General features: G+C 39.5%; 2 protein-coding genes across 3 annotated transcripts in view; both read left to right on the top strand.

Annotated features, from left to right (window-relative positions):
- Positions 1-14,452, top strand: part of tmem131l (transmembrane 131 like) — a 30,013-nt gene extending 15,561 nt beyond the window's left edge. Inside the window, exons 8-34 of one of the 2 annotated variants that reach the window (XM_074693850.1) lie at positions 405-482; positions 2,269-2,422; positions 3,256-3,314; positions 3,395-3,500; positions 3,631-3,733; positions 5,491-5,632; positions 5,721-5,891; positions 5,983-6,052; positions 6,147-6,270; positions 6,373-6,442; positions 6,543-6,652; positions 6,745-6,814; positions 7,008-7,141; positions 7,453-7,595; positions 7,725-7,911; positions 8,205-8,390; positions 8,541-8,690; positions 8,775-9,327; positions 9,440-9,552; positions 9,752-9,921; positions 10,106-10,312; positions 10,995-11,073; positions 11,263-11,369; positions 11,485-11,617; positions 11,752-11,819; positions 11,943-12,076; positions 13,903-14,452. In XM_074693850.1, the coding sequence (XP_074549951.1) occupies positions 405-482; positions 2,269-2,422; positions 3,256-3,314; positions 3,395-3,500; positions 3,631-3,733; positions 5,491-5,632; positions 5,721-5,891; positions 5,983-6,052; positions 6,147-6,270; positions 6,373-6,442; positions 6,543-6,652; positions 6,745-6,814; positions 7,008-7,141; positions 7,453-7,595; positions 7,725-7,911; positions 8,205-8,390; positions 8,541-8,690; positions 8,775-9,327; positions 9,440-9,552; positions 9,752-9,921; positions 10,106-10,312; positions 10,995-11,073; positions 11,263-11,369; positions 11,485-11,617; positions 11,752-11,819; positions 11,943-12,076; positions 13,903-14,214 (3,933 nt within the window). In that variant the 3' untranslated portion in view covers positions 14,215-14,452. Of the gene's footprint in view, positions 1-404; positions 483-2,268; positions 2,423-3,255; positions 3,315-3,394; positions 3,501-3,630; positions 3,734-5,490; positions 5,633-5,720; positions 5,892-5,982; positions 6,053-6,146; positions 6,271-6,372; positions 6,443-6,542; positions 6,653-6,744; positions 6,815-7,007; positions 7,142-7,452; positions 7,596-7,724; positions 7,912-8,204; positions 8,391-8,540; positions 8,691-8,774; positions 9,328-9,439; positions 9,553-9,751; positions 9,922-10,102; positions 10,313-10,994; positions 11,074-11,262; positions 11,370-11,484; positions 11,618-11,751; positions 11,820-11,942; positions 12,077-13,902 lie in introns of both variants that reach the window. The other variant, XM_074693841.1, reaches the window with a different exon arrangement.
- A 4,949-nt stretch (positions 14,453-19,401) lies between these two features.
- Positions 19,402-21,816, top strand: LOC141800169 (toll-like receptor 2). Its single transcript, XM_074682578.1, has 4 exons — positions 19,402-19,684; positions 20,138-20,206; positions 20,324-20,654; positions 20,787-21,816. The coding sequence occupies exons 1-4, from the start codon at positions 19,402-19,404 to the stop codon at positions 21,814-21,816; spliced, it is 1,713 nt and encodes a 570-aa protein (XP_074538679.1).
- The last annotated feature ends 5,556 nt before the right edge of the window (positions 21,817-27,372 follow it).

Genomic DNA, 27,372 nt, shown 5'->3' with positions numbered 1-27,372 from the left:
CCTGTGTCTGCACAGCTGTCCTGTCAATAAAGATGAAAAGAAAATGCTTACAAATACTAAAAAAGAAACTTGAAGAAAAATTGTGGATATATGCATACGAGCTATGTTAATTTGCTCTTGGGGTGTTAATTGTGAATACCTTTAATGATTGTTGTAGTTTGACTCAAACTTTATCTGATTGCTTTTCACATGTATATTAAACTAAATTTCTTGTATCTTATTCAAATAATCCAAGATAATCAGAATTGGAGTTTATGAATATCTGTCCAGTATTCTACAGCATACAGTTCACAGCTAGCACCACTAGAGTTCAGTATAGCTTTGTATTAGTCACTACAGGTCATTGAATGCTGTAAAGAAAACTCCTCGCTGACTTCATGTGATTCATTCTCTTTTTCCTGCAGGAAGATGCTTCCAACATCACCATACTGGGTCTTCTCCTGGAGTGCAGCTTACCCAAGAGTTTGTTCAACAATCTTCAGGTACTAGTTTGCATTTATTTCAAGATCTTCATCACATATGTTGCAAGAAGTCAAATACTCTATCAAACAGGGACTGAACAAGAGTCTTCAATTTCCTGATTTTGATTTGCATTTCATTTTTTCAATTTCTCCCTTTGCTGCAAGTTTCTGACCAAGTCAATGCGAAAGATTGCGTGACATTAGAATTTAAAACCAAATTCATTTTTCTTAACTAGAAAGATATTTCAAAAATATTTCAAATATATTAGATTACCCCGACAACTTGCGGTCTGAAAATTTTACCTGTCAATTAAAACAAAATATTTCAGCTGAAAAGAAAGGACTGTGTTTAAAGATGAACAGGCTGAGTTGAAAGAGTGGGAAACAGTGTTTAATCGTCAAACACACACGGTCCCTTGCTGTTTTTAGCTTTTTTATACTGGACTTTCAGTGAGTCTTGCTCACAGCTCTCGTCTCGCCTACCCCTTTAAGTTTCAGACGTGCTGGCCTTCTGCTCAAACAGAAAGCTGGGCTCATCATCTGTTGTCTGCTGAACCCCTGAGGATGGTGAGATCTCTTGCCAGACCCCGTTTACACAACACCGTTTCACCACAAAATGCAAAAAAAAGGAGGGGAAAAAAATCTGCCTTAATTACACCCAAAGGGACTGAAAACGCTGTAGTAAGCATGCCAGGCCTGTAGTTGGCGCTATAACTGTCTTGTCAAGAAGCAACTCTTGGTAGATCTCCACTCAAGTAGAGTTGGGCCAATCATCTGGTGTATCTGCGAATGCTAAGTGTAAAAGTGGAGCAACAGATGCACATTACATTGAAAGAAAGTCAGCAGATTCATTGGATTGAGCAGCACAAGCACAGCATGGTAGTCTGCAACGATTGTAACAGCCATACTGTTGTACCATTTATACACTTGCCCGAAGTGCAGCGTGACGTCAGCATTTCCGCTGAAAACGCTGGCTTGCTGTTTACACCGCAACAGTGACAGCAGCGTTTCAGAAAAATCCACTCTTGAGGCTGTTGTCAAAGTTTGTGTTTAAGGTCAGCTAAAACGCAGTTTCTGAGGCTTAAATGCAACAGTACTTTTCACTTCAGCCTAAAACTGTTCTGTAAACGGCCCCTTAATTGCCCTCTCAAGAGACTTTAATTGTGGCTCCCTTTGTGAAACACATGATGCAAGAGTTGACAGCAGTGCCCAACTATCATGTCATGACTATTCAAACTGGAGTCATTCTTACGTTGTGTGTTGCGTGATTCTACCAGCTGTGACATTTGGCCTTAAGCCAAGATCAACACCTGCCTCTCGATCCTTTTTAAAACTTCATTAAGAAAACTGAGGACTGGCCTTTGGTCAGCATCCACGCTGTAAATAGACCAAACGAGCCACACAGGAAGTTAGAAGCAGTCTTGGTTCCATGGGGATTAGCTTTGCTATTGCATCCTTGAGCCTCCGTGGCTCCAGGCCAGGGCTTCTGTCGACAGGTCGTCAAGAGCTGATTCATCCACCGAGACCAGCCCTGGTTTATAGAGAGATTTGCACTCACCCAGCATTGACTTGTCAGCTTCTGTCGGGTGTTACTCCCAGGGTGGGGAGTTGTGGTAGATTACTGCCAGCTTGTTTCTGTCTGATCATTTGCAGCCAAAACTATTATGGTTTTATTTTAGACCGACTCTTTTTTGTTTGCCATCTTCTTTTCTCTGGATGGATTCTCCCTTAAATTCCTCCTCATTACTCCCATGCTTATCCTTGTGTTTTGTGCATGACTGATGTTTCCTCCACTGTCCTGTTTTAGGGCTCCTGCCTACAGAGTGAGGAGCGCCTCAGCCTGCAGATTAATCTGTCTGCATGTGGCGACCGACCCGCTGACCTGGACAAACTCAAACCTTACGTCATTGAGCATATTTTGGTGCTGCTGATGGCCCCTGCAGCCAGACTGGCTGCAATAGGTGGGTTTGTTTGACCTCCCTATCCAACATCTGGAGGAGGATTAGACAGCATCAGTTTTACAGCTGAATATTGAATGTTGTGTTCACTGCTAATGGAGCCACTTCATCAGCCTTCACTTCAACCAGTTAGATCCAGTTTTGTGGTGCATTGGTACCAAAAAGAAAAGGTCAGCAGGTTAAGAAAGTGTTTGCAGTTTATGCTACACATAGACTTAATGAGACTGTCTGAAGTTTGAAGTTGTTGCTTTTTTTTCTCCCAGAGTTTTGTTTACTTGGCCTCTAGGAGAGAAAACTCGACAAAACGATGATATGATTTTAATGATTATTCTGCTGTCAGAAGACAAAAATTTAAAATGAGACTCCAGTTTTGCCTCATTGCACTCACTTCAGAAAGAGGTAGAAGATCTGTACTGGTGAACAATTACTGTAGACAACGCAATCCTACTCACCCATACAGACTTTCTCACTAAACCATGTAATTTCCCTTCCATGGTGTTAGACTATTTCTGTCAATAGTCAGCAGTAGATTTTGACTAAAGCCTGATTTATGCTTCTTTGTCCCATCAAACCCATGGCCTAAGCCCCAGGTTTTTGTAGCCTTGTTCCAACAAAGAAGCTTATAAGCGTTGTTTAATTTGCACCACCTCCAAAATGTAACAGTGCATTGAAACAATGAGCAATGCAATCCTTGTAATTGGCCTGTTGGGCAGCATTGTTTTTCCTGCATTTCAGGAAAAAACAACAACTGTATTTATGCATACATGTTAGGATCCCAAAAACGTTTTGTTTATCACACTGTAAACTGTTTGTCGTGGTCTGATTTGTTTCAACAGGGGAACCAAGGTTTGGAGTTTATATGCTGAACTCTGGAAGCAAGAAGCTCTCCATAAAGGTAGAATTTTTCTTTGTTTTGCTATGTTGGTATTAGAGGAAGCAATTTATTGATTTTAACAAGATGACTTATCTCCCTAGGACATGCAGGTGCTATCAAAAGTGGAGGCCAGTCTGGAATTTAATCAAGTTCTTCTCCAACCAGAAGCAAAAAATTTCACTGAAGTGGCCACACTTGCCTGCAGAGGTAAACAATCATTTCACTTCTAATCATTTCGTCAAAATCCTCTTAGAGATTGTGGTGTCATTTAACCCATTTGTTTAACCCACCCATTTATTTAATATTCTGTTAACAAAAGTTTTGTGTCTTATATCAGGTTCATTGCCAGGTCATGGAAGGAAATGCACAAGTCATATCAGTTTAAAAATTCTGGGGGACCAGACAACATTCAGCTTCCCTGGACTACATACCACACACAGGTAAGAATACCCGTGCAATTTCACAGTTAAGTCATCCCTTGTAAGTCATTGCCGTGCATTGTCCCTTTTTTGTTATCAATATATATGTCTCTTCAAGAGCACTGATTTATTGTTGAAATACAGCATACTAGGCCTCACAAAAATACCCCAATTCCCCGGAAGCACCATAGTTGTTATACTGAACATCTGACCCCTTAATGTAAAGCATAATATTTTTACCCACTTAAAATGATGGCCTATGTCATTTTTTGATGAAAATGAGTTTTTGGCTTAAATCATTTCTTGATAATCCTGGCCATCTCTGGTAAAATTGCTTAAAACTTTAGCTAAAAGGATCGTGTTCTTTATGCCCTATAGGACAATGTCTGTCAAGAAGGTGTCTTAGGCCATTTTATTCCTAGCCTAAGTCAAAATTTAGTTGATTTAGGATAAAATGTAGGACTCAGGGCAATTTAACAAGCTTTCATGATGGTGGCTGCTTCAACAAGAAACAGAATCAATAGTGCAGGAGAGGCTGTAAACCTGATTCTTGAATCAGTTTCAACCTTTGAGTGATTGGGTTCACTATCATAAAGTCTAGAGTGTAGTGTTGTGTAGTAATTTAGTTATAGTTTAATTACAAATTTAGCTACAATTTCATTTAGCAGATGCTTTTGTCCAATACACTACACAAGCAAGAATTAAGTAGACAGAAGGGAAAACCTAGTTGGTGCGACAAAGTGCTACAAGTTATTTAGCTGCGGGTGCTACCGTTAAGTGCAAGAAGATTTTTTTATTATTATTTTTTATGTAGAATAATCTATCCAACTAACCACAATTAGTTGCTGCAACAGTATACTTCAACCTTCAATAACATTCAGTAATTAGAGCTGAAAATTCACTAAGAGTGAGGTCTTAGACTTTCTGACTCATTCTACCCCTGAGGACAAAGAGGAGAAGGGTCAGCTTAAGTGTCTAAGTGTTCCCTGAACAGATGAGTTTTCAGACATCCCTTAAAAGCAGAAAGGGACGCTGTGGATCATATAGAGTTAGATAATTCATTCCACCATTTGGGAACAACAGAGGAGAAGAGTGTGGCTAGAGATTTAGCGCTGTGCAAGGCTGGGATCTTTCCCAAGCAGAGTGTAGTGGGTGTGAAGGAGTGTAGACCTGGATGAGGGACCCCAGGTAGGCAGGAGCCGTTCTTGTCTATGTTTTGTAAGCCAGAAGAAGAGCTTTGAATTTGATTCGAGCTGCTACTGGAGGCCTGTTAAGAGAGATTAACGGGGGGGATGTGCTGTGCAGTTTTAAAATTAAAGAAATGAGTATGAGTATGCCTACTCAGTGTATGATTGACCTGACATTTGTTCAATTTTATTTAAGTTTTGAGTTTGCTTTACAGAATTAGGGGTCAATCAATGGTCAGGTTTCAAAAAGTTGTGAAAACAAGATGTTGGAAATGGGTTAAGTTAAAAAAAAAACAACAACAACAAAGAAGACCTGGATAAGTGAGAAAAGGGACCGTCTCTCGACCAATTTGATTTACCTGACATTTGTTTAATTTAACTCAGGGTAATTTCAGTTTTGAGTTTGCACTATGGAATAAAAGGGCAGTTTAAGCCAGGTTTAAAGTTGCCTAAGTCACACTAGAATGTCAGAAAATATATATACTCTGTTTCTGGTAAAGTTTTTTGTTTTTTCCTAAAATCTTGAAGAAATGACTTTATTTTAATAGGGTGACGATATATAAAGTGACATTGTGTTAATGCTCTCCACAGACAAACAGGGGGGGATTTATTCAGTCTGGTACAGCTGAAACAAAGAGATCCAGACCAGGTGGAACTGTGGCTGACAAACTCCCTCCTGCCTTTTGCTGTACTCAATGTCAGCCTCTCGCAGAAGCTACAGGGAGTGATGAAGGTAAGCATCACCACTTTATAGGATGATACAAAGCCAACACAGCTCACAGGGTTTGATAAAAGTCTTTCTACTGCCCTCTATCTGTCAGGTTGTGAACTTCAGCGTTCCACAGATGGTTCCTCAGGGCTGCTGGCATGTTCTGTCCCTCCAGCTGCTTAGCAAGTCTCTGCCTGTCAACCAGCTGTCCACTCTAAGTCTGGACACCAGCCTAGGAACAGCACTGCAGATCCCTCTTTATTTTCACTCTACCCCTTTCAAGGTAAAACACAAGCTCTGGTGTTTAACACTTGTTTTATTTTTGGGACCAGTACGCATGGTCAGATGCGGTAAAATCTGATGTGTTTTGTTAGCAGGGAGAGGTGATTTTTGAAGCAGAGCGAGAGTGTGGGCGTCCTTGCCCTCTCAGACTGTCTGAAGCAGGTAAGATGGTGCACATGAACCTATTTGAGAGATTTCAGGCACTTTTATTGTTGTTGTTGTTCATACATTCATTTCTTTCTCATGTCCCATCCAGGACGTTCAGAGTGGCAGCGTTCCCTCCTCCCAGACTTCTTTACCTCTTCCTGGGCTACAGACAGCAAGCTGGCTGCTGAGCTCTGCTCTCGCTGGCAGAGCCATAAAGAAAAACTGCCCTGCAGGTCAGGCACATGACACAGATATTTATTTTTCCATGCTAATCTGTGTCCTGTCATTTTTCATTGTGCACTGTTTAACACTGTTAATCTTTTTTGTCTTCTTAGGTGGCCAAGACTCCCTGTAGAGACATCCCTTCCTCTGGACTTTGGTGCTACACCTGTCAATGAGAGCAAGGTGGGAAAAACTTACCCACCCCCAGCTTATAATGATGTATTTTTCTGAGCTGAAAAAGGAATTTATTGCAAAGAAATGACAATTTTTTTTGTTGATGCAGGTGAAGACATTCACGCTGAAGAATCCTTCCTCTTCTGTGGTTTCTGTAGAAATTCGATGCCTCTCCTCGTACCCTGCCCCACTCGAGGCTCTGGGACTCCTAAACAAATGGTTTGCATGAGTTGAAAGTATTGCTTTGAATTTTGAAAGGAGTATCTAACCCTTCAAAGTGCCATACATCTCACACCCTTTTTCATCAACAGGTTTAATATCAGCCCAGTTTCTGTCAACATCAGCAGTACAGAGTTTTCTCTGTCGGCCTCGCCCCCAAAGGTACATTCAGGGAACATCCTGAATCGTTATATTGTCACTCTAAAGTGTCTCAGTACTTACTTATTGGATCTTACTTTCTCTAACTCTTTGACCCCTTAAGCAAAATTATGACAGTGTGAAGTTATTTTGTTCTAAATTGTAATCATTGCCTTCAAAATAAAACTTTCCCTTGTTCCTGTGTGTTTGTGTTCAGGGGGATGAAACTGTGGAGGACCTAACAGGAGAAGGTTTTGTGCGTCTGCTGCTGCAGCCCTGGGAGGCAAGAGAAGTAGCTGTGGTCTTTACTCCCTCTGAACACAAACCCAGCTCAACCATTCTCATCATCAGGTACTTTTATATGTATGAAGGTTATGATAATGGTGTAGGTAGTGATCTTTTTAAATGCATTTTTAGCAAGCATGCACAATACTTCTAAAGTCGTGGAGATTTTATTTCTCTGCAGTTATTATATCATAAGTTCTAAAAATGTGAAGAAAAGTAAGTAAGGCCATGACAGCTCATATCCAATAAAGCTCTCAAGTCTCTTTAATAGTATTTTTAAAAAATGTTGCAGTTGAAGCAAGTTTTTATCCACCACGTCAAGCACAGGGTTAGTTCATCAAAACATGATCTCTAATATCCTTTAAACACTGTTGTAGAAACAACCTGACGGTGTTTGACATGATGACGGTGCAGGGCCATGGGGCCAAAGAGCTGCTGAGAGTTGGGGGCAAGCTTCCTGGCCCAGGAGCATCTCTACGCTTCAACGTGCCTCAGTCAACTCTCATGGAGTGCCGAGACGGTGAGATAAATGATTTAACTATATATTACTACATGACTACAAAGCCATGAGTTTCAACGGTGCCTTTTTATTGCTAACTGAAAGATAAGGCAATTCATCAAACAAATGGTTCCTGTTTGTCATTTCTAGGTCTGCGCACCAACAAGCCGCTTTTTGCTATTAGGAAGAGTTTTAAAGTGGAGAATGCAGGAGAGCTTCCTCTGACTGTCATGTCCATGAATATAAACGGATACAAGTGCCAGGGGTTTGGATTTGAGGTCCTGCAATGTCGCCCTTTCAGCCTCGAGCACAACACCTCCTCTGAGATCACCATTGGGTAAGTTTCCTCTGGTCTTCAGCAGATTTAATCATTACTGTTCAGACTTAATGTTTGTATAGTTTTGCCATATGACCTCTTCTACCCTGCATATTAGTTATGGAAATCATAAGAACAAGGTTTTTAACTGCTGCCAGGACATTACCTGCATCTCTTACTCCTTATCCGTTTTCTTTACTTCCTCCCTCGCAACTTGTGTCTCCTTTGTCAATTCTGTCATTTTGTTCTTTCTTCAAACCTGCTGTCATTGTTTTTCTTTGTCTCTCACTTTCTCTACCTTCCTGTGTCCTCAGTTTCACCCCAGATTTCACTTCCTCCTGGGTGATCAGGGACCTCACCCTGGTGACATCACGTGGCACCGCTTTCCCTTTCACCCTGAATGTGACTCTGCCACACCACATGTTGCCTCTCTGCGCTCAGGTGGTCCCAGGTCCCAGCTGGGAGGAAACTTTCTGGGTGGTCACACTCATCTTCACATGGTTAGTACTCTATTGTTCCTGCAGTCCTGCCAAATTCACTTAGGATTTTTTTTTAAAAACATGGTCTATTATGTATGATATGCTATGTTATCTATGTATTTAAATTTTGATTCAATCTTGTCTTATCCATTGTATCTGTTTTCGTTTCAGCTTCTCCCTTTTTGGTGTATGTCTGATGGCTTTCCATCAGGCCCAGTACATCCTGAATGAGTTTTCAACTCCTAGCATCAGGAGCAATCACAACTCTGTCCTGTCCCGGGATAACGGGCCCGTCAATAATATCACACCCAATGGAGTGAAGTGAGTCCAGTGTGCGTGCAACTGTATGCTTTATTCCTGGCACTGAAGTACATTTAGTTACACATTTGTCTTTTTTTTGTGCAGTAAAACTAAGGGCAGTTGTAAGAGCTATGTCGACACCGGGCACACCTCAGACAAAGGTAAGGGGCGAGGCTCTCCAGCTTTGGCCAACAGCCCTGCTCCACGTCCTCAGTCTTCAAAGAAAGGATCATCCATCACCCCGTCCCAGTCACAGAAGAAACACAAGGTTTCACTCTATTACACCAAGTACAAGTCCAGTTCGTCCAGCACAGCAGCTGGAGCTGTGATAGTGGATGAAGAGCACGAAGACTTAACACCAGACCCTCCCCTGACTCCAGACCCTGATATCTGCAACAACAACGAGCCAGCTTTCATCAGTGAGATGGACAAAAAGATACCTGCAGACTTTAAAGAAGATCCCCACAGCACTATAGAGGAAAGAGTGCCAGCAGCTGTTATGTTTCCTATGGAAATGCCTGCTGGTTTCCCAGATAATGTCACTTTAAGTCCAGGACCCAGACCAGGCCTGTTGCTGTGCAGCCCTGTGGATAAGAGCTGCACCGAGCACTATGCAGAGAAGATTGACTCTGAGAAAAGGGACAGTACTGAAATGGAGGTATGCAAGGAGTCAAATTCATTTATCTTATTCATGTATTCATTGCCCTTGAAAAACATGCAACCCAGAGCCTTTTTGAAAAAATATACTGTTATTTTTTTCCTTTGCACAGTTGAGAGAAAACGAGAAAGGGCAGAAGAAGAAAGCACAGAATGCAGAGGCTGGCACTGTCACAGGAAATAATAAGGGAAGAAGGAGTCGCAGGAAGACAGAAAATGCCTCCAGGTAATCCCCATTTCAGCTTCATTTATATCCAAAAATAAATGTACAGTTTTTTTTATTGCTGTTTATTTGTTATATGATAATTACCCTGGTTGTGTAACTTCCCCAAAAAAAGGAACAAGTAGCTAAGTCAAGCAGCAATGTTCGTTCTAATGAAACCCCAAACAGCAAGATAATGTTCTGTAATATCCTCTGTGTACAGTGCTCCAGAGCACAATGTGGTTGTGATGCCAGAGAGAGAGAAAGACCCTGAATGGAAAACAGGGGACCACGGCATCAGTGGAACCCGCAACAGGAACCGCTCCTGCAACGGCTCTAAGTCAGAAGCACCAAAGCTTGGACAGAGCGTTGAGAGCCCCCTCAAACAAAACGGTGTGTGTTACAGTCCAGCTGTTCTAAACCTATATTGTCATTACTACTTACATATTATTTGTAAAGGGAACATAATCTTGAACATAAATGCTATCCATTGATGCATTCTACCACTTAGCTTACAACTAGTTTACATCTGCATTCACACACCCTTTTAATGTCACTCTGCTCCAATTGTCAGCAGGTGTGTGTCCTGCTCGTACTCGGCGGAAGTGCCCCACAGAGCGCCGAGGCGGTGGCGTGTGTGAGTCTGGCTCAGACTCAGGCAGCTCATCAGGCAGCGTGAGGGCCAGCAGAGGGAGCTGGGGCAGCTGGAGCAGTGCCAGCAGCATGGAGGGGGACAAAGACCCGAGTGCTCGGACACACGCTTGCACTACCTCATCTAGAAAAAGTGAGACTTGTGCACTGTCTCACCAGGAGAACTACAGCTTTTGACATCCTTTTAAGGCCCTCCTCACACGAGGACGGCCCCGTATCGTCTTGATGTAGGCATCAAAACGTGCATCGCTGTTTACACATCGTATTGTGCATAGGCTTGTGCATTTACATGACAACGCAAAACTGTCATCGGGTTGTCCGTCTGGTTCTGCTCCGAGGCGGATTCCACATCAACAAGTGCTCATGCACGCGTAACATGCTGCGAGCACTTGTTGTTGTTGCCATAGCTGGTGTTGTTCATGCTCTCTGAGAAAATGTTGATATAATAGTCGAAGCAATATTTGTAGCTGCTTGTTATTGTTGTTGTGTGTGACAACGTGGGTGGGGGGCGGGGAGTAGGAGGGGTGCTATGAGGTCACTGTCTTTTCCGGACTTATCTGTTTATACCAAGTACGGCATGAAGACGAATACGCAGATATCCACCTGCAGACCCGTTTTCAAAAAAGGTGCGGAGTCATGGACAAATATGCGTCTCCTTGTGTCAATATCACCGGATCGATAGTTTATTTTACCGGAGCCGTAGAAATTCGTACTCGTGTAAAGCCCACCTTAGTTTCATATGTTTTCCATGTGTTAGTATTTCTGGATTGTTCTAAAGATTTATCTGTAGTACTAATTCTCTTTTTATTTCACAGGGGAATCCATGCAGTACGGTGTCTACCCAGTAGAGCGAGACTGCTACCAGAACATGAATATGAACTATAAGGCTCATAGGTAACTCAGCTAACACCTAAACACACTGACTGTTTAAAACTCCTCAGAAATATGCTCTTTAATAAAGTTCTTAGTGATTTTCAACAAAAGATGTGTATAACTGTGAATCACTGTTAACAAAGACTAATTTGGTATTAAACTTGGATTCTCATATGTTAGTTTCACTTGTGACCTCATCTCTTCCCGTAGCATGAACATCCTGTACCGTAAAGAAGTTTGCCAAAGCCCAGATCCTCCAGCTCCTAGCTTTGCTCCAAGTTTTGCTGCTGTTGCTGCAGGAGTGGACAGGAACACAGGTGAAGACATTAACTGTCAAAACATACTTGTTAAAAGAACAGCTGTCTGTGTCTTCAATCCAAAAAGACTGACGAAACTTCTGACATGTATTGAAATACGATCATGTTTTTCTAGACCTGACAGGTCAGTGTTTGCCTGAAGAGATGTGGACTCCTCCATCCATCCCACTCACAAATGAGTTCAGATACAACACCACTGAAGCTCTGCCCTACATACCTCAACCAGCGACCACCGCATCATACAACGGGTAGGTTTCTGAGTGCATGGTTTCCTGTAATTATTTGTCACGACCTTTACAAAACTAAAGTTATTTGTCTGTGCTGTTCATTCGATCAGTGTTGGAGATGGTATCCAGCATGAAGTGTTTCCTTTTTTCTGCAGGTTTACTTGGAGTAGTGCCAACAGCCATTGCAACAGTCCCTACACCTACTGTGAAGAGAACTACATAGGTACAGACACATGACTTAACAGTGAATTCAAATTGGAATGAGAAGAAGAGTAAAATTACATTTTTAGGAAATGTTTCAGAAGTGATCTCTCTGGATGTAATTTCTGTATGTGTAATCTTGCAGGTAACGCAACATTTTCGAGTGGTTATCCCAGTCAGGAGGGCCAGAATGCACACTGCAGCCAGACCAGCTGGAGTGAGGAACAGCCTCAGGAATCGCCCTCAGCCTGGGAAACAGCAGCCTGTGTGGGCAGCAAGGTGATGAATCGCCAAGCTAAAGAGTCCAACTGCTCTCCAGCCACATTTCAGTCTGTAATCCAAGCCAGAGGAAGGCAGAGACAAACATATTTATGTAGTACTTAATCCAATACGTTCAGAGGGGTACTGGGCTCTTGCAATGAAATATGTTTTACAAATATAAGAGGCCTGCACTTGAATACTTTCTGAAGCTTGAAGTACAAGCTGCATTTTCTTTTTCACAAATTCACTGTAGATCGTATATAACACAGAAAAGATTCACATTTGAGATGGTGCCTCCAGTTAATGTGTGACCATTTCTCTCAGGAACTGTTCCTACTCTAAGATCTGTAATTTTACCTGACTCGTACATGATAAACACTTTAAAGTTTTAAGTTAAAATGTTTCTACTTCAGAAAATCACCTGTAAAATTGACAAATGTTACAGATATCAGTTGCACTAACAAAGATGTGAAGGATGTGGTGAAAATATTTAACCGAAATACTGGTTACAACTGTGGTTCAAATAAATGAACACAGTTCAAACACAAAGCTTTACCTGAGTTGTCAACAGCAGCTGAGAAAGATAAACAGAACCAAAGAGAAAATGATGAAGAACTAGAGCTCAACTTTGGTACCACTGTGACAATACTTATGTGACTTCTGTTGCAGTATAAAATTACAGTTGAGAAATTATAGGTAGCACAAACAAGGCTTCAGAGCATGAGCTGAGTTAATCAGAGGTCATGTTCCCCTTTACACCCGTATTAAGATACATTACTCTCATCATCCTGCCTCCATACAACACCCTAACACTCACATTAACAGCACCAGTGGTTTATCTGCTGTGACTTCAACACCATAAGGGGAAGTTGTCCTCTCATGTACTTCTTTCTGCTGCAAATTCCTGTTTGAAAATGAGGAACAAGACTACTTTGTAGTCATTTAACCAAAAGTTTCTCTTAAACCTTTTTATTTTTTGTACTTCTCTCTTTGGAGCTTCTTCTTTTTTTGTACAGATGGTCAGTGCAGGGTGCACTTTTCTGCTTGCTATTTAAAAACTTAGGCAGATTATTGCTGTACCATCATACTTTCAAAATTCTGATCTAAGTTGCAGTAAATCTGTGGACAGGTGTATTTCAGCTCATGCACAAATAGATACTGCTTCATAAACAATCTAGAAATGGAGCTTTTCTTGCATTTCCTTAAATTTTAAGATATTTGAATTCAAATACAGAGTGCCTGCCCAAGCCATGTGCCCCTAAAATCTTATAGTCATAGATTTCCCAGGAATATACTAAGTTTTTTTTGTTTGTTTTTTTAAACAAAACACTCTATTCTTTTATCTGTTACTTTGTTTAATGGTTAAAAAAATCCAGTCAGTGTGATTTACTCAGATTATTTCACCTCATTAAGTTATATATGTTGAATGAGATTAATGGTAATAAAGGGAGAAATGCACAGCAGTAGGTTGGAAGAATGGTTGGAAAATAATACATCACAGCTCTGTAGCTGGAATCAAACAGGGTTTCACATGACATGCAACTTAAAGATTTACACAGGAATATATGATGGTATATTTAGCTGAGGACAAAGAGGAGTTTAATGTTTTGAGTTAAGAAATTTAACTGATTGAAGCTGAAAAGAAGGAAATGAGATTCTGAACTGTAACGACAGCCAGGTCATCACTGCAGAGAGCAGGCAGCTAAATGAGAGCATAAGTTTAGAAAGTGTCACGGAAATTGAATCCAAAGATACCGTTTCTTTGAACAGGACACAAATGAGCCAAAGTTCATTAAAAATTTTGGTTGAACTGCTTAAATTCTTTCTCCTTTCTCCTGTCACAGCCATACTTCTCGGGGACCCGCAGCCTCTCCCCCATGTCCAGCCTGTTTGGATCCATCTGGACCCCTCAGAGTGAGCCCTACCAGAGCCACCACTTCCAACCTGAGCGATCTGCCCCCATCTCCCCCGTGTCCCCCATCACCCCACCTCACTCTCCCTTCAGCCGGGAGCCGGAGGTAAGGTGCGCTCCCATCCAGTACCCTGGCTTCAACCCGTTCGGCCCACACATGAACCTGGACATCTGGAACTCTTCCTCCAACCGCAGCTCCAACTCACAGCTCTCCAACGACTCTGGCTACTGCGGAGATGTTTAAAATGACAAAAATTGTGGCAGACCTTAACAATGAGTGCAAACATATAAAACATTGATATGTAAAAGAAAGGAAATAAAAATGAATGTTCTTTTATCGTTAATGGGGAAAATGTGAATATTCCCTTTCTTTTATGTTCCCATTTTCAAATGTTAAATGTTGTGAAAGGTTAAGCATTTGTTGTATATTTTTCTAGATGTTTTGCAGTTTTGACCATAGAAAATAAAAAAAAGGTTTTGTACTTGAAGTCATTCTTTCTTTAATTAAATAATACAGTATTTGCCAAATTACATGTATCAGATCACTTACCAGTCAATACCTATCACCCGGCTGTATATTTGATTGGTCAAGCCCCATAACTATGGGAATTAAACTTTGAAATATATAGTTTATGTTTTTTACCTCTTACTGTTGACAATGTGGCAAAAGCAGCATTTTCCAACACTATTGGTAAAAAACAGAGGATGTCTTTTATGTTACACAAATTATTTTGAGACATAAAACTTTTGATTGGTGGTTATTTGCAGACAACAGTAAACAGAAAAGGAAGAAGCATGCAGAAACTAGAGAAATTTCATTTCCTTGCAGCAAATGTGTTGAAATGCTGAAGCTGAAGAAGGAAAAAAAACGCCAAAAGCAGTAAACAGAGCTGAAAATGTGGAATGGAGAAAAAGAAGCAGAAGAAATAGTAAAAACTGTAGAAATAGAGGTTAAAGCTATAGAAAATGAAATAGAAGTAGTTTAAGTAGTATAAGTTGTGGAAAAAAGTTGTAGTGTCTGAAGCAGAATAAGTGATGGTAAAGAACAAGTTGTGGTATTTTAACTGTAGTAGGGATGGCAGTATCAGTAAATGAGTGCATGTGAAAGTTCTTGTGTGTCTGCACCATGAGAATCTGGAGACTCTTATGAACACAGCTAAAATACACATTGTGCTTCACATGTCTGTAGATCAAGAATGTTGGCAAGACGGCAAGCTAAAGAGCAGTGATTTTAGTAAAGGTTTGTGTTGCTTAATCAGTGAAATCTCAAAAACTGAATACATGAATAGCTGAAAGATTTGTGAACATTTTAAAGCAAAAATGGAGTGTGTAGGTGGAAATAATTCTGCTCTCAAAGTTAAGGGAGATTTAGGCAGTGAAGCTGAAGTTTTGCATGCATTTTAAATTGGCAAATTTTGTTAGAAAAAGTGGAATAAATTAAAACGTTTACGGATTTAGAGATGAGAAAAGTCAAAGGACCCATGTCCTGAAGAAGGTGAATAGTTTAAGATTTGAATGGTGAACATAGGTGAAAAATTGAAGAAGTTATGGCAAGCCACAAAAAACATACAGAAGAAGAAGAAGAAAGAATCAGATAACAATATGTTGAAATGCTGAATCAGTATTTGACCAAAACTAGATAAGAATGTTAAAACATATAAAGAGCAGAATGAAAGATTTCACTAAAATTGACAAAAAAAATGGACATAAACCACTACGCTGTGTGGGATTCAGCAGCTGGCTTAAAAAGTGGATAAAATGTTCTTGTCACACCCTGTCAGGATTCTGTTTAACATAACCATCCTCAGACTATTATCCTTTACTAGATAACATTAACCACCAAATGTAAACTTCATACAACCAAAAATATAAATACCAGACTTTCAACTTTGCTTTGTCCCCAAAAAGGCCTCTGCCTTGAGATTTCACAAAAAAACTTTTCCAACTTCCAATTGTAATCCACCGCACACTCCAAAAAAACTCAATCCTCTAAATATTTCAGACAGATTCGAACCATGGCTTTTCTACCCTAAGTTGTGATGCACTTTCTGCTTTGAACTGCTTCCTAGTTTTTGGTTCAGTTTGCACACTCAGCTGCACTGACAACAAAGAAACACCTGTCTGTTGTTCTAGAGGGAACCAACTTCTCGTTTTCTTTTTACCTCTCTGCTTAATAATGAGGCAAAGGGAAATATGTGAGTCATTTTCTGGAAAACAAACAGGCTGACACTTCTCTGTTTGGCGATGATTGCAATGAGAACGAGAGAAAATTCTTCAGGAGTGAGGTATGTTTTTTTTATTTATGCACTGTTTGGTACTCTGTCATACTTCTTGTTGTCAGCTAGAGTAATTAATAAATACATTCCTGATAAAAATTTTAAGAAAAAAAACTAAGATATGAAGTGACTCAGTAATGAGTAGCTCCACTGTTGCTCCATATGGTGAAGATGGCTTCACAGGGACATCCACTGTCTGGAACTGATGTCCATTTTTGTAAACTTCCTTTACCATCTTTCCATTAAACGTTCTCAATTAGTGACGTCATTCCTTTGGGCTGTAATGATTTTTGTCTTTTAGGCTTTGTAGGGACTCACCATGACACCCCTGTCAGTCCTCATGTTTGTCCTGCTGATGCATCAAAGCTCCTCCTGACCACAGTGTCATAGCTTTGGACAAACATCCTGGAACTGTTCGAGACGAGACTTGGACCAAGTCCCTGCAGCTCCTTCATGGCTCATCACTGATCTCAATCTGTCTTTCAACACTCTTAGGACAATAGAGAAAAATTACTTTGAGAAATCATCCAAGCAGCAAGCATCCTGCAGCCAGAAGATGCTGGAAATAAAAAAAGCTCTCTAAAAAAATACACCATCACTCCAAAACTTAAAAAAAAAAAAATGCATCTGTCATTATTTTGGGAAAATATTGTTTGACTTAAATCCATGAATCACAAAGCCAAAAACAACAACGGGAAAATCCAGCAGTCCAGTTCACACTGACTTTCAAAAAAGTCAGAAAAGTCCTAAATGATGGGGTGAAAGTTTAATAGCATTAAAAATTGTGTTCACTGTGATGAAAACGCTGTAAAAGAAAAAAAAATTAAACAAACACACACATACACACTACCACACCAGCACCTTTTACTCATAGTTTATGACCACAATATGTTGTTGTTTTTTATGCTATAAAACCATTACAGCATGTTGCCCATATGTTTGATCCACCTGTATACACTGAGCCGCTTGAGTCATCCTTACATAGAGCCTGAGAGTGGGACATTTGTACTTCTAAGGTTTATTTATCAGTCAAGGAGAAAATTATACAAGAGAAAATCCTGTCATATCTTTGATCAAATAAAATGATAACACATTTCAAGAGATGGAAATAGTTAAATGTACAGTTTTTCCTGTATGGCAGTTTTAAATAATGTGTCAGGGTTGGGAAAATACAAATATATGACTTAGCATTGTTCTGGACTTTTCCAGAGGAATTGATATTTATTTATCCCATTTTCATCATGTTCGTGTCAACATATACCAAATTTACACAAATAGGCGAGCTTCTGCTTGACAGTGGAAATTTCCTTTTAATGTTTTTAGTTGGTTTCTCACATTCATTTAACAACATACCATTTAAAAAAACTGTAGCCAATGCAAATGATTAAAAGCTACTTTCTTAAACCTTGATTCAGCTGCTGTTGCACACATATGGCTGACCTGTGCGTGTGTGTGTGTGTGAGTGTGTGTGTGTGTGTGTGTGTGTGTGTGTGTGTGTGTGTGTGTGTGTGTGTGTGTGTGTGTGTGTGTGTGTGTGTGTGTGTGTGTGTGTGTGTTCTAGATAGAACCATCTCTCATTTTAAATTTTACTGTTGCTCTACTTCCTATGAGAAAGGGGAAGTAACTTGAACAGGTGAGACATTTTCTTGAAAAGGTATCAGTTGACACATCTCTCAGTTTCAAGCTAGGATTGTGTTCAGAGTAAGGAAGAATTCTCCTTTAAGACACTGGACAGAGGTATGTTATTTTGTTTGGATGCATACTGTTTTCTGCTCTGTCATACTTTATGCTTTTCAGTCAGCTGTTGGAGTAGTTGTTAAATATTTTGACTGTTGTGAGCAGACACTTTTAATTTCACTTAATCTTAAATTAAAAAAAAACCTGGATTTAACCCTTGAATAATTTAAAATGTGTTATCAAAATTTATTGTAAATTTATTTAAGTTTGATAACATGAATTTGTAATTCTCTAATTCTCTAGTTGTTCAAATATATTTTAGGGACAGTTTTTATGTCTTCATTGAGATGATAGGACAGTGTAAGGAATGTAATGCAGTGAAGGGTGTAAGGACTCTGGGCTCTGTATATAGGCACTAAGGCAACCACTGAAAAATACAACTTTTATAATTACATGTGAGATTTGGATATCCTAAGCTAAGACAAATACAGATGAAAGATAAAGTAGCATTTAAACAAAATTTATAAAAAAAATTTCAATTAATCACTTTATTATTTTTATTAATTCTACAGCCAAAGATGATTGTCCCTGTAATTCCGCACTATGTAATAACGCCCCAGTTTGTAATAACGCCTCAGTGTGTAATAATGTGATAAATGTCCCTTCATTTTGTCATTATGCTGCATTATGTAGTAATTTGCTGCATTTTTTATGAAATCTTTGAATGCAATATGTAATAAACATTGCTGCATTATGTGATAAGTTCGTACATATTGTGTCATTTATTACCAATGGCGTGTTTCTGCATGAAATGAGTAAGAACTTGTTACATATACATACATATACATATTACATATTGCATTCAAGAATTTTATAACAAAATGTGGCAGACTATTACAAAATGTGGCGTTATTGTAAAATGAAGTGAAAATTACATATTGGGGTGTTATAACATAAGGTGGCATTACAGTCACTCCTGTCAGCCATTATTTCAAATTCCTATTTATCTCAAATTATGTTGAGGTGGTTTGGTAGGTTAAGCCAGAATTTTAAGGTTGAACCTGAATTTACAATTTAACTTTGAAAACTTGCAAAAAACAAAAACAAAAACAGGCCTGGTTAAAGCTCCCATGAGGATTTCTTTCAGATTGGCTGTAACAGTAAAGTCTTTTTATGAGCTGCAAAAGAAAACAAGTACATCAGATATGAGACTAACAGTTTCCTTTAATAAAGTTTTCTATTGCTGAACCTGCTATGAAGGGACATTTGTCAAACCAGACAGATTACAGGAAACAGGAGAAACAGACTTTTTTCCATTATTTAATTTTGTTTAATTTTTTCAGACCAAATATTCACAGTGAGTAAAGTGCTAATGACCAAAGGAGGATTTTTCTTTTTTTGCCAACATTGACAAAAGCAGAAATTTCCTCCCAGGAGCTTTAATGATTTTTGTCTTTTATGCTTTGTAGGGACTCACCATGACACCCCTTTCAGTCCTCATGCTTATCCTGCTGATGCAACAAAGCTGCTCCAAACCACAGTGTCACAGCTTTGGACAAACATCCTCGAACTGCTCAGAAAAAGACCTGGACAGAGTCCCTGCAGCCCCTTCATGGCTCATCACTGAACTCAATCTGTCTTTCAACACTCTCAGGACAATAGAGAAAAATGACTTTGAGGGATACACTGATTTACGGTCTTTGATCTTGAACAACAACAAGATCCAAACAATCCAGGAGCAGGCATTTTCCATGCTCACAGGTTTGGAGAAACTGGACTTGTCCTTTAACAGACTGAAGAATCTATCTGCAGGCTGGTTTGAAAACCTTTCCTCTCTTCAACATTTAAATCTTTTAGGGAATATATATAAAACACTGGGTGAAGGAAATCTTTTCCAACCACTGAGAAGATTAAAAAGCCTTTGTTTTGGAGGACCCTTCTATCAGTCTGTCAGAAACAGTGACTTTTCTGGCCTCAGTGGTCTTGAGGAAGTTATTTTTGATGGACAGAAACTTGAATCCTATGCAAAGGGAAGTTTGAGCCAAATGAGGCCAGTCCAGCGTATAACACTCAGTCTGTATGACCCGTTTATGAGAAATCGAAAAATTGTAGAGGATATTTTGTCTGACATTGTTCACCCAAACACAACCCCAACATTTACTGACACCTGGTTTAACACAATTGATCAGATGTCCCCACTTCGTGTGCTCTCAGACGGTGGAACAAGAAACCTCATCTTAAAACGTGTGAACATGACAATACAATCCTTATTGGGACTCATTGGTCAGATGTCAGGCTCAAATTTGTCTAAGATCACAGTTGAGGATTCCAAAATTTTAGATTTTACAACTCTTACTCCAACAGATAAAGAAAATTTGAAATTTTGGTTATTGAGAATAGTTTTATCTGTAAAAAATGGCCAGTTTGAGGAGGCCATTTTTAAAAATATTGATATCCCTTGGTTCTACAAATTTCCAGCCTTCTTTCCCTTGTTGCCTGTGGTGAAAGTGTTGCACAGACTGTCTTTGATAAATTGCAAATTGAATGGCATTCCATGTTTTTCAATGGGCCATTTTTCAAACCTAGAGTATTTTGACACGAGTGAAAACCATATAACTGATCAAGCACTAAGTAATATGTTGTGTGATGGTAAAGATGTGCTCCAAGGTCTGCAAACCCTGAACGTCAGCCGAAATTACTTGCTTGTATTCAACAGTCAGATATTTGCCAATCTACAAAAGCTTGAAAATATTGACATAAGTGGAAATAAGTTTGTAAAAGGAATGCCTGAGACTTGTAACTGGCCGCCCAGTCTCACATTTATGAACCTTTCCTCGTCACGTTTAACAAAAGTGACGGCCTGTTTGCCTGCAAGTCTGCACATTCTTGATCTGTCATACAACATGTTGACTGAATTCACTGTCAAGCTGCCTTCTCTTACAGAGTTATACATCACAGGAAACAAGCTCATCAGTTTGCCAGATGGCTCCTTCTACCCTGGCCTTGTGTTTCTGTCCATTCAGAACAACAGCCTCCAGACTCTAAGCTCTAATGTCCTGAATGCGTATGAAAACCTGAAGAGTCTGGAGGGGAGCTCAGACACTTATGTCTGTTCATGTGACTTTGTAGCTTTCATGGCGCAAGAAGTGACAAAGCATCAGGTCACAATCAGAGATGAGTTTGGGTCATATATCTGCGATTCCCCTGACGCTGAGAGAGGAACGAGTGTCAGAGATGTAACGTTGTCGGTGTTTGAGTGTCATGTGGTTTTGGCTTTTTCTCTTCTCTGCTTTGGTATCCTTGCAGTGATTCTGCTTATTGCAGGGTTGTGTCACAAGTTCAGTGTTTTGTGGTATCTAAAGATGACTTGGACCTGGCTAAGAGCAAAGAGGAAGCCAAAGTTAAAGAAGGGACAGCTTGAGTATGACGCCTTTGTGTCCTACAGTGAGATGGACTCTGGTTGGGTGGATGCACACCTGGTCCCGCAGCTGGAGCAGGCCCAGCCTCCTTTCCGACTCTGCCTTCACAAGAGAGACTTTGTACCTGGAGGCTGGATCCTGGACAACATCATGGACGCCATAGAGAGGAGCCATCGAACTCTGTTTGTCCTCTCACAGCATTTTGTCAAGAGTGAGTGGTGCAAGTACGAGCTGGACTACACACATTTTCGACTGTTTGATCATAATGACGACACAGTTGTGCTGATTCTGTTGGAGCCCATTGATAAAGAGACCATCCCCAAAAAGTTCTGTAAACTGAGAAAGGTCATGAACTCTAAGACATATCTGGAGTGGCCTGATGATGACAACCAGCTCCCCAGATTCTGGCAGAGCTTGAGAGCAGCCACCATGAGACCTGAGACCCAAAACCTGGAGGGTTATAATAGGAACTGATTTATTTACCCTGTAGGATTATAATTTGGTTTGCGGTCTTTGAAAGCCAGAAACAGCTTCATTTGCTGCGGAAGTGTCCTTTGTTGTAACTGTCAACAAAGTTACAATGAATGCAAGAAACTCAGATTATTTAAAGAGCATTGGCCAAAAATGTCTTCGGTATAGACAAAATGGGGAGTAGAGGATCTTGTCCCAGAACCTCCAGAGTGGGGGTTGATTCTTTGGGAAGCTTTAAGCCTGACAAAATTAAGTGAATCTTGTTGTACTGTGTCCTACCCCAACACTTTGTATCTTGTATCAAATCACATTGTATCATGTCTTATCATAGTGCATAATGTATATTTTAGAATATTGTTCTATAATCCCCTTTTCCATTTTACCCTATCCATATTACATCGCCTTGTTTGAAAAGGACTGAAATTGTATCATCTTACTGTGTCTCAACACATTGTAACCTATCATATTCTAACATAGTTTATAGTCATATCAAATCATTTTGTATTGAAGTAATTTGGACCATGTTGTATTGTACTAGATCTTATTGTCTGACATCATTTTGTATCATTTCTTGTTGTTTTGCAATATACAGTACTGTACTGTATCAAGCAACACTGCCACACCTTATTCTGCTCAGCTACTGATTTGTTCACCACGGACAATAAAGCTCTAAAAATGGTCATACTGCTCATTGAAATGGGAAAGTTAACATAGATGAAACTACCTTGCTTTCGGAGCCAGCCTCAAGGGGACATTCAGGGAACTACAGTTATACCATGGTGAAGGTTTTTGTAATTTGTGTTCTTTCCTTGGAAGGACAAGGACAGGATTAGTTTGGTTTCAGAGTTTATAGTTTATTCTGAGATCACATGTTAATAAAGTTTTCACCTGAGGTTTCTTGCTCTGTAACACACACACGGAAGGATCAGAGAAAAGAACCTCAAACATTGTGTGTGACTTCCATTTAACATCTTGAGTAGGTGACCCAATGCACTTTTCATCATTTGTTATTTCAAGTTGGGGCCATGCTCTGTCTCATTCTTCCTGTTTTCGAGTGAAGACAATACTTCTCTAAAAAGGATATGTGTAGGTATACATGTTTGACTCATACAGGGTTTGTGTGAGCCTCTGCAAGTAGCTTTCACTTCCCATTCACTCCTTTTGCCTACACGACCTTTTCACCTCTCACACCACAGCCATTTGAAGAAAACATAGCACTAAGCATCAAAAACAAAATAATAATAATTAAATCGCATCCACATCTGGCTTCATTTGACTCGGCCAAATCCCAGTAAAGTGTAATTAAAATTCAGGGTTATTATAACAATTGCTGATACCTGCACTCTACATTTAATTTGATTTTCTTAAAAAAAACATTAATCACTTGTCATCCCCTGCAAAAACTGTCCTACATGCTAAGCACAAACACAAATGACTTCCACAACCAGTGACAAAACCCATTTTGGCATTTGTCTCTAAGGCCCTGTTTACACGACAACGTTTCATCTGAAAGCGCTAAAACGCAGTGAAAAAAATCAGCATTTACACGGAAACGCTGATGGACTGAAAACGCTGTAGTAAGAATGCCAGGCCTACAGGTGGTACTATAACTGTCTTGTCCAGAAGCAGGTTCGGGGAGATCTCCACCAAAGTAGTGTTGAACCGATCATCTGGTTAATTGGGGAATACTAAGTTCAAAAGTGGAGCAACAGATGCACATTTTGTATGAAGACAGTCAGCAGATTCAGCAGATTGAGCAGCACAAGCACAACACGGTAGTGCGTGATGATCGTAACAACTGTGCTGTTGTCCTGTTGTCTGCGCTCACCTAAGGGCAGAGTGTGACGTCAGCGTTTCCACTGAAAACGCCGGCTTACTGGAGGCACCCATCTGCAGGGACTGAGTGACGCCATATCGTCAACACATAGCGGAAAAGGCAAACCAAGTTGGTCTTCTCCGTCTATTTTTTCACTTTTTCAGCTGTACGACACCATGCAGGAACTCGGTCGCCCCTTAGAGCCAATAATACCAGATCTCAATGAAACACAAATGACATTTTGACGTAACCAGATTTTGTAGACGATATGCTGTTGACATGTATTATGCACGTTTCAAATGAAACAGTAATTCATGTAAGAAACAAAACAGAAAACAAAAATTTTAACCAGAAATACAACAAAAAATGGTTAAGAAACACAACCAGGGGTATAGCGCCAGTCTGAATTCCGTTCACCATAAACAGGAAAATAAAGACACATTTTGTTATGGAGCCCAGAATAAAATCTCGAATACGTCCATCTTTCAGTTAAATGAGAGCACCGTAGCGCTAAAACAGTCAAAAAGAACACAAAGAATATTTAAACTTTTCTTTTTCTTGTGTTGTTATGTGTATATTTTTGTGCATCTTTGTTGGATGATTGCTGTATCTTAGCCCCTGGCTGCAACTATGTGTATATTGTTAATTGTACTTTGGTAATACTAAAAAAAAGAAAAAAAAGGACTCCAAAAACAAAAGAATCTTCAGTGCTGTAATAACTTTAATTGCACATTCTTACATAAAAAAAAAAAAACACGAAGAAGACCAACTTCCGGTTTGCCTTTTCCGCTATGTGTTAACAATATGGCGTCACTCAGTCCCTGCAGATGGGTGCTCTTGAGTCTTACTGTTTACACGGCAACGGTGTCAGCAGCGTTTCAGAGAAATCCCACTCTGGTAATGATTCTGTGTGACACTAAAACCCTTAAAAAAGTAAGTTAAAATATTCATGCTCACCCAAACAACAGCCTTTTAACTACATGAAAAAAGTTGACTTCAACTTGAGACAGTTTTCTTCATATACCAGGTGTCAAGCAACCTCTTTGTTGCTACTCTCTTAATGAAGGATTTCCTACACTTCAAAAATCTCCAAAATCAATGCTCAAAAACAGAACTTCTTGACCTTTCTTTTTGTAACAAATTTTTTTTTTAAAAAGTCTCTTTCTGAAACCTTGATATAGCTGCTGTTACTCTTGTAATTTTCTACATTACATCAATGACTTTACGCACATATGGCTGACCTGTGTGTGTGTGTGTGTGTGTGTGTGTGTGTGTGTGTGTGTGTGTGTGTGTGTGTGTGTGTGTGTGTGTGTGTGTGTGTGTGTGTGTGTGTGTGTGTGTGTGTGTGTGTGTGTGTGTGTGGTATGCCTAAAAGCGTGTGTAATTCAGTCAGGCTCTTGAGAGCTGACATATTGCTGCTATTGATCTTTAGTCCCAAAATCAACACAGAAGCCTGGTTACTGATGACAGGCAGGCCAAAGGAGTCAGGGTGTCATGATAACACACACACACAGACACCAACACTTACACACAGGCACACATTTATACTTAACACACATGTATAAACAGACACACATGCACATATTTACAGAGTTGCAGATGTCAGTTAAATCTATAAAAGTACAGGATGTAATGAGTGAATTTTGGTGTTATAAGATCATTTAAATTATGATTGACACATCTTGCTGATTAAATGTGTTTGAAAAAGACAAACATTTCTGATTTATTGTACATACTGTTGCACACTAGTAACTTAAACTTGTGAGTTGCAATCTTTACTGTTGTCTCTAAAATACACAGCATTGCTGCACTTCATTACATTTTCATGTTTCTCAAGCTGGGTCATGTTCTGGAAATGCCAAACTAAATTTAAAATTGCCCACGCAAGCAGTTTGGTTCTGTCGTAAATAAAATGTTGAAGTTAAGTCGTACAGTGCCTTTTTTAAGCTTTTGAAACTCCACAAATTTTCCACTTAGTTTTTTCAAATACTGACTGTGGTTAAAGTATTTTTGGTTGGCTATTATTACGGTTATTTAAATGATCCTTCTTTTTTTTTTTTGAGAAATCTACTTGCGCCAAAAGCCTCTGTGAGTTTTTTTTTTCTACTGGTTGCAAAACCAGTTGAAACTGATTCCTTTTTATGTCCACAAATGCAAATACAACCATCAACAACAGGACTGACAATTTCTATATTTTAATTTTTGATGTCTAGAACACTGCAAGGAGAGAGGTGTACTGTGAACATCATGAGAGGAAACAACCTTTTTTGTTTTACATTTAGTCAAACCTTTAAACTGTCATATTGATTTAGAATAATACAAATAGGAGGGGTCTGAGGGCTAAGCTTTGGTACACCATGTGAGAAAACTTTATCCCACAGTTAAGTCTTTTGCAAGTTGCTTCAACAATATGGTATATAAAAAGAGAAACACAAAATATTAAGTATAAATGAAATAAAAAGCACTAAGTCCATATTGAAAGTGTTCAGTAGGTGAGGTGTGAAAAAGCCACCATGTCTCAAACAGGACACAAAAACTCAATGTCATGAATATATTATAATGAAAACCTCTTAGTTAGCATATTGCTGATTATGTTAACACTACAACCTAAATTCTGTCTGTGGATATGTTGTACTTCTGTTTCCTCTAAAACACACAATTGCTTTTTTACTTTGATGAAAACTTTTCAGACAAATTAATTCCATAGTCTGATCATTTTACACCTTCTCCTCACGGATCTAAGAATGCAATACATTTCAGTCTGAGAAGCTTAAATTGGAGTTAATTCATAAAAACTTGGGGAAAAAAGTGTTGTTGGATGGGGTGTCCAGGGTCAAGCCCACAATAATTCACCTTATAAATGTGCAGTTACACTTTCTTTAACATGTACTGCTCTGCTGCCTTTCTGAAACATTGACCTTACATGTTTTATTAGTAGCTAAGGCTTTAAAATTTCAAAAACAAAACAGCAACAAAAATGGTAATGATAGACTCATCTATAAATTTAAACCCTTGTGGATACATTAATATTAAAATGTCAACACCATTTTCTGAAAGCTGATGATTTGCAGCAAGTGAGGAAATAAGAGAACTCAGTTTCCTTTCGTGAGTATAACATCTTGTCACTATTAAAGAACATTAAGGCTCGTCCTGTTTTGTTTTGTGTTGAGTCATAAATGATGAGGTTGTGTTGACTCTCAGTCTGTTGTCAGTTCAGAGTGTTCCCCCTCTAAAAGTCAAAACGGCGTATGATTTGATTTCACGCTCTTTTACCCTTTAACTAGCCTGATAACAAGGATGGAAAAAAAGCAATGATATGTGTGTGCATGTGTGTGTAAAGTAACTCTCCATCGTCCCCTTGGAGAGGATCCATTAGCTCTGGACCCCCTCACTGGTTGCCCAGTGATAAAGTAAACAGAGTGTGGTTGGGCCAGTCCAGCATGCAAATATTTGTTCTGGAAGCCGCCTCATCAGACAAGAGACGCACACGTCTGCGGAGGTGTGCAGAAGTATATATATTGCAACTACCCTGATGGGCTGGTATTACAAATACACACATACATGCACACACACAGAAAAGTTGATCCGAGGGCAGACCTTTCTCCAGGAGACTTCAGGACAGACCCAACTGAACCTGCAGGCTGGTTGCACCTTACCAGGTAATTACTCTTCCTTAAATAAAATAAAATAAATCACAACTTTAATGCTTTCAACTGTCTTGTTAAATTCTTGTTTTTCTCCTC

This window comes from Halichoeres trimaculatus, unplaced genomic scaffold (genome assembly GCF_033239565.1).
Source record: "Halichoeres trimaculatus isolate MK-OKI-2021-1 unplaced genomic scaffold, fHalTri1.1 fHalTri1_scaffold_2, whole genome shotgun sequence".
Lineage (NCBI taxonomy): Eukaryota > Metazoa > Chordata > Actinopteri > Labriformes > Labridae > Halichoeres > Halichoeres trimaculatus.
This window is presented reverse-complemented; position numbering and strand designations above follow the sequence as displayed.

Bases quoted from the DNA above. Each gene is read 5' to 3' on its own strand.
- LOC141800169 (XM_074682578.1), top strand. From the start codon at position 19,402: ATGACACCCCTTTCAGTCCTCATGCTTATCCTGCTGATGCAACAAAGC. The intron at 19,685-20,137 runs GTTTGGAGAAAC...GTGTGCTCTCAG, and splicing joins GGCATTTTCCATGCTCACAG to ACGGTGGAACAAGAAACCTC. The intron at 20,655-20,786 runs TCTACAAAAGCT...AGTGACGGCCTG, and splicing joins AACAGTCAGATATTTGCCAA to TTTGCCTGCAAGTCTGCACA.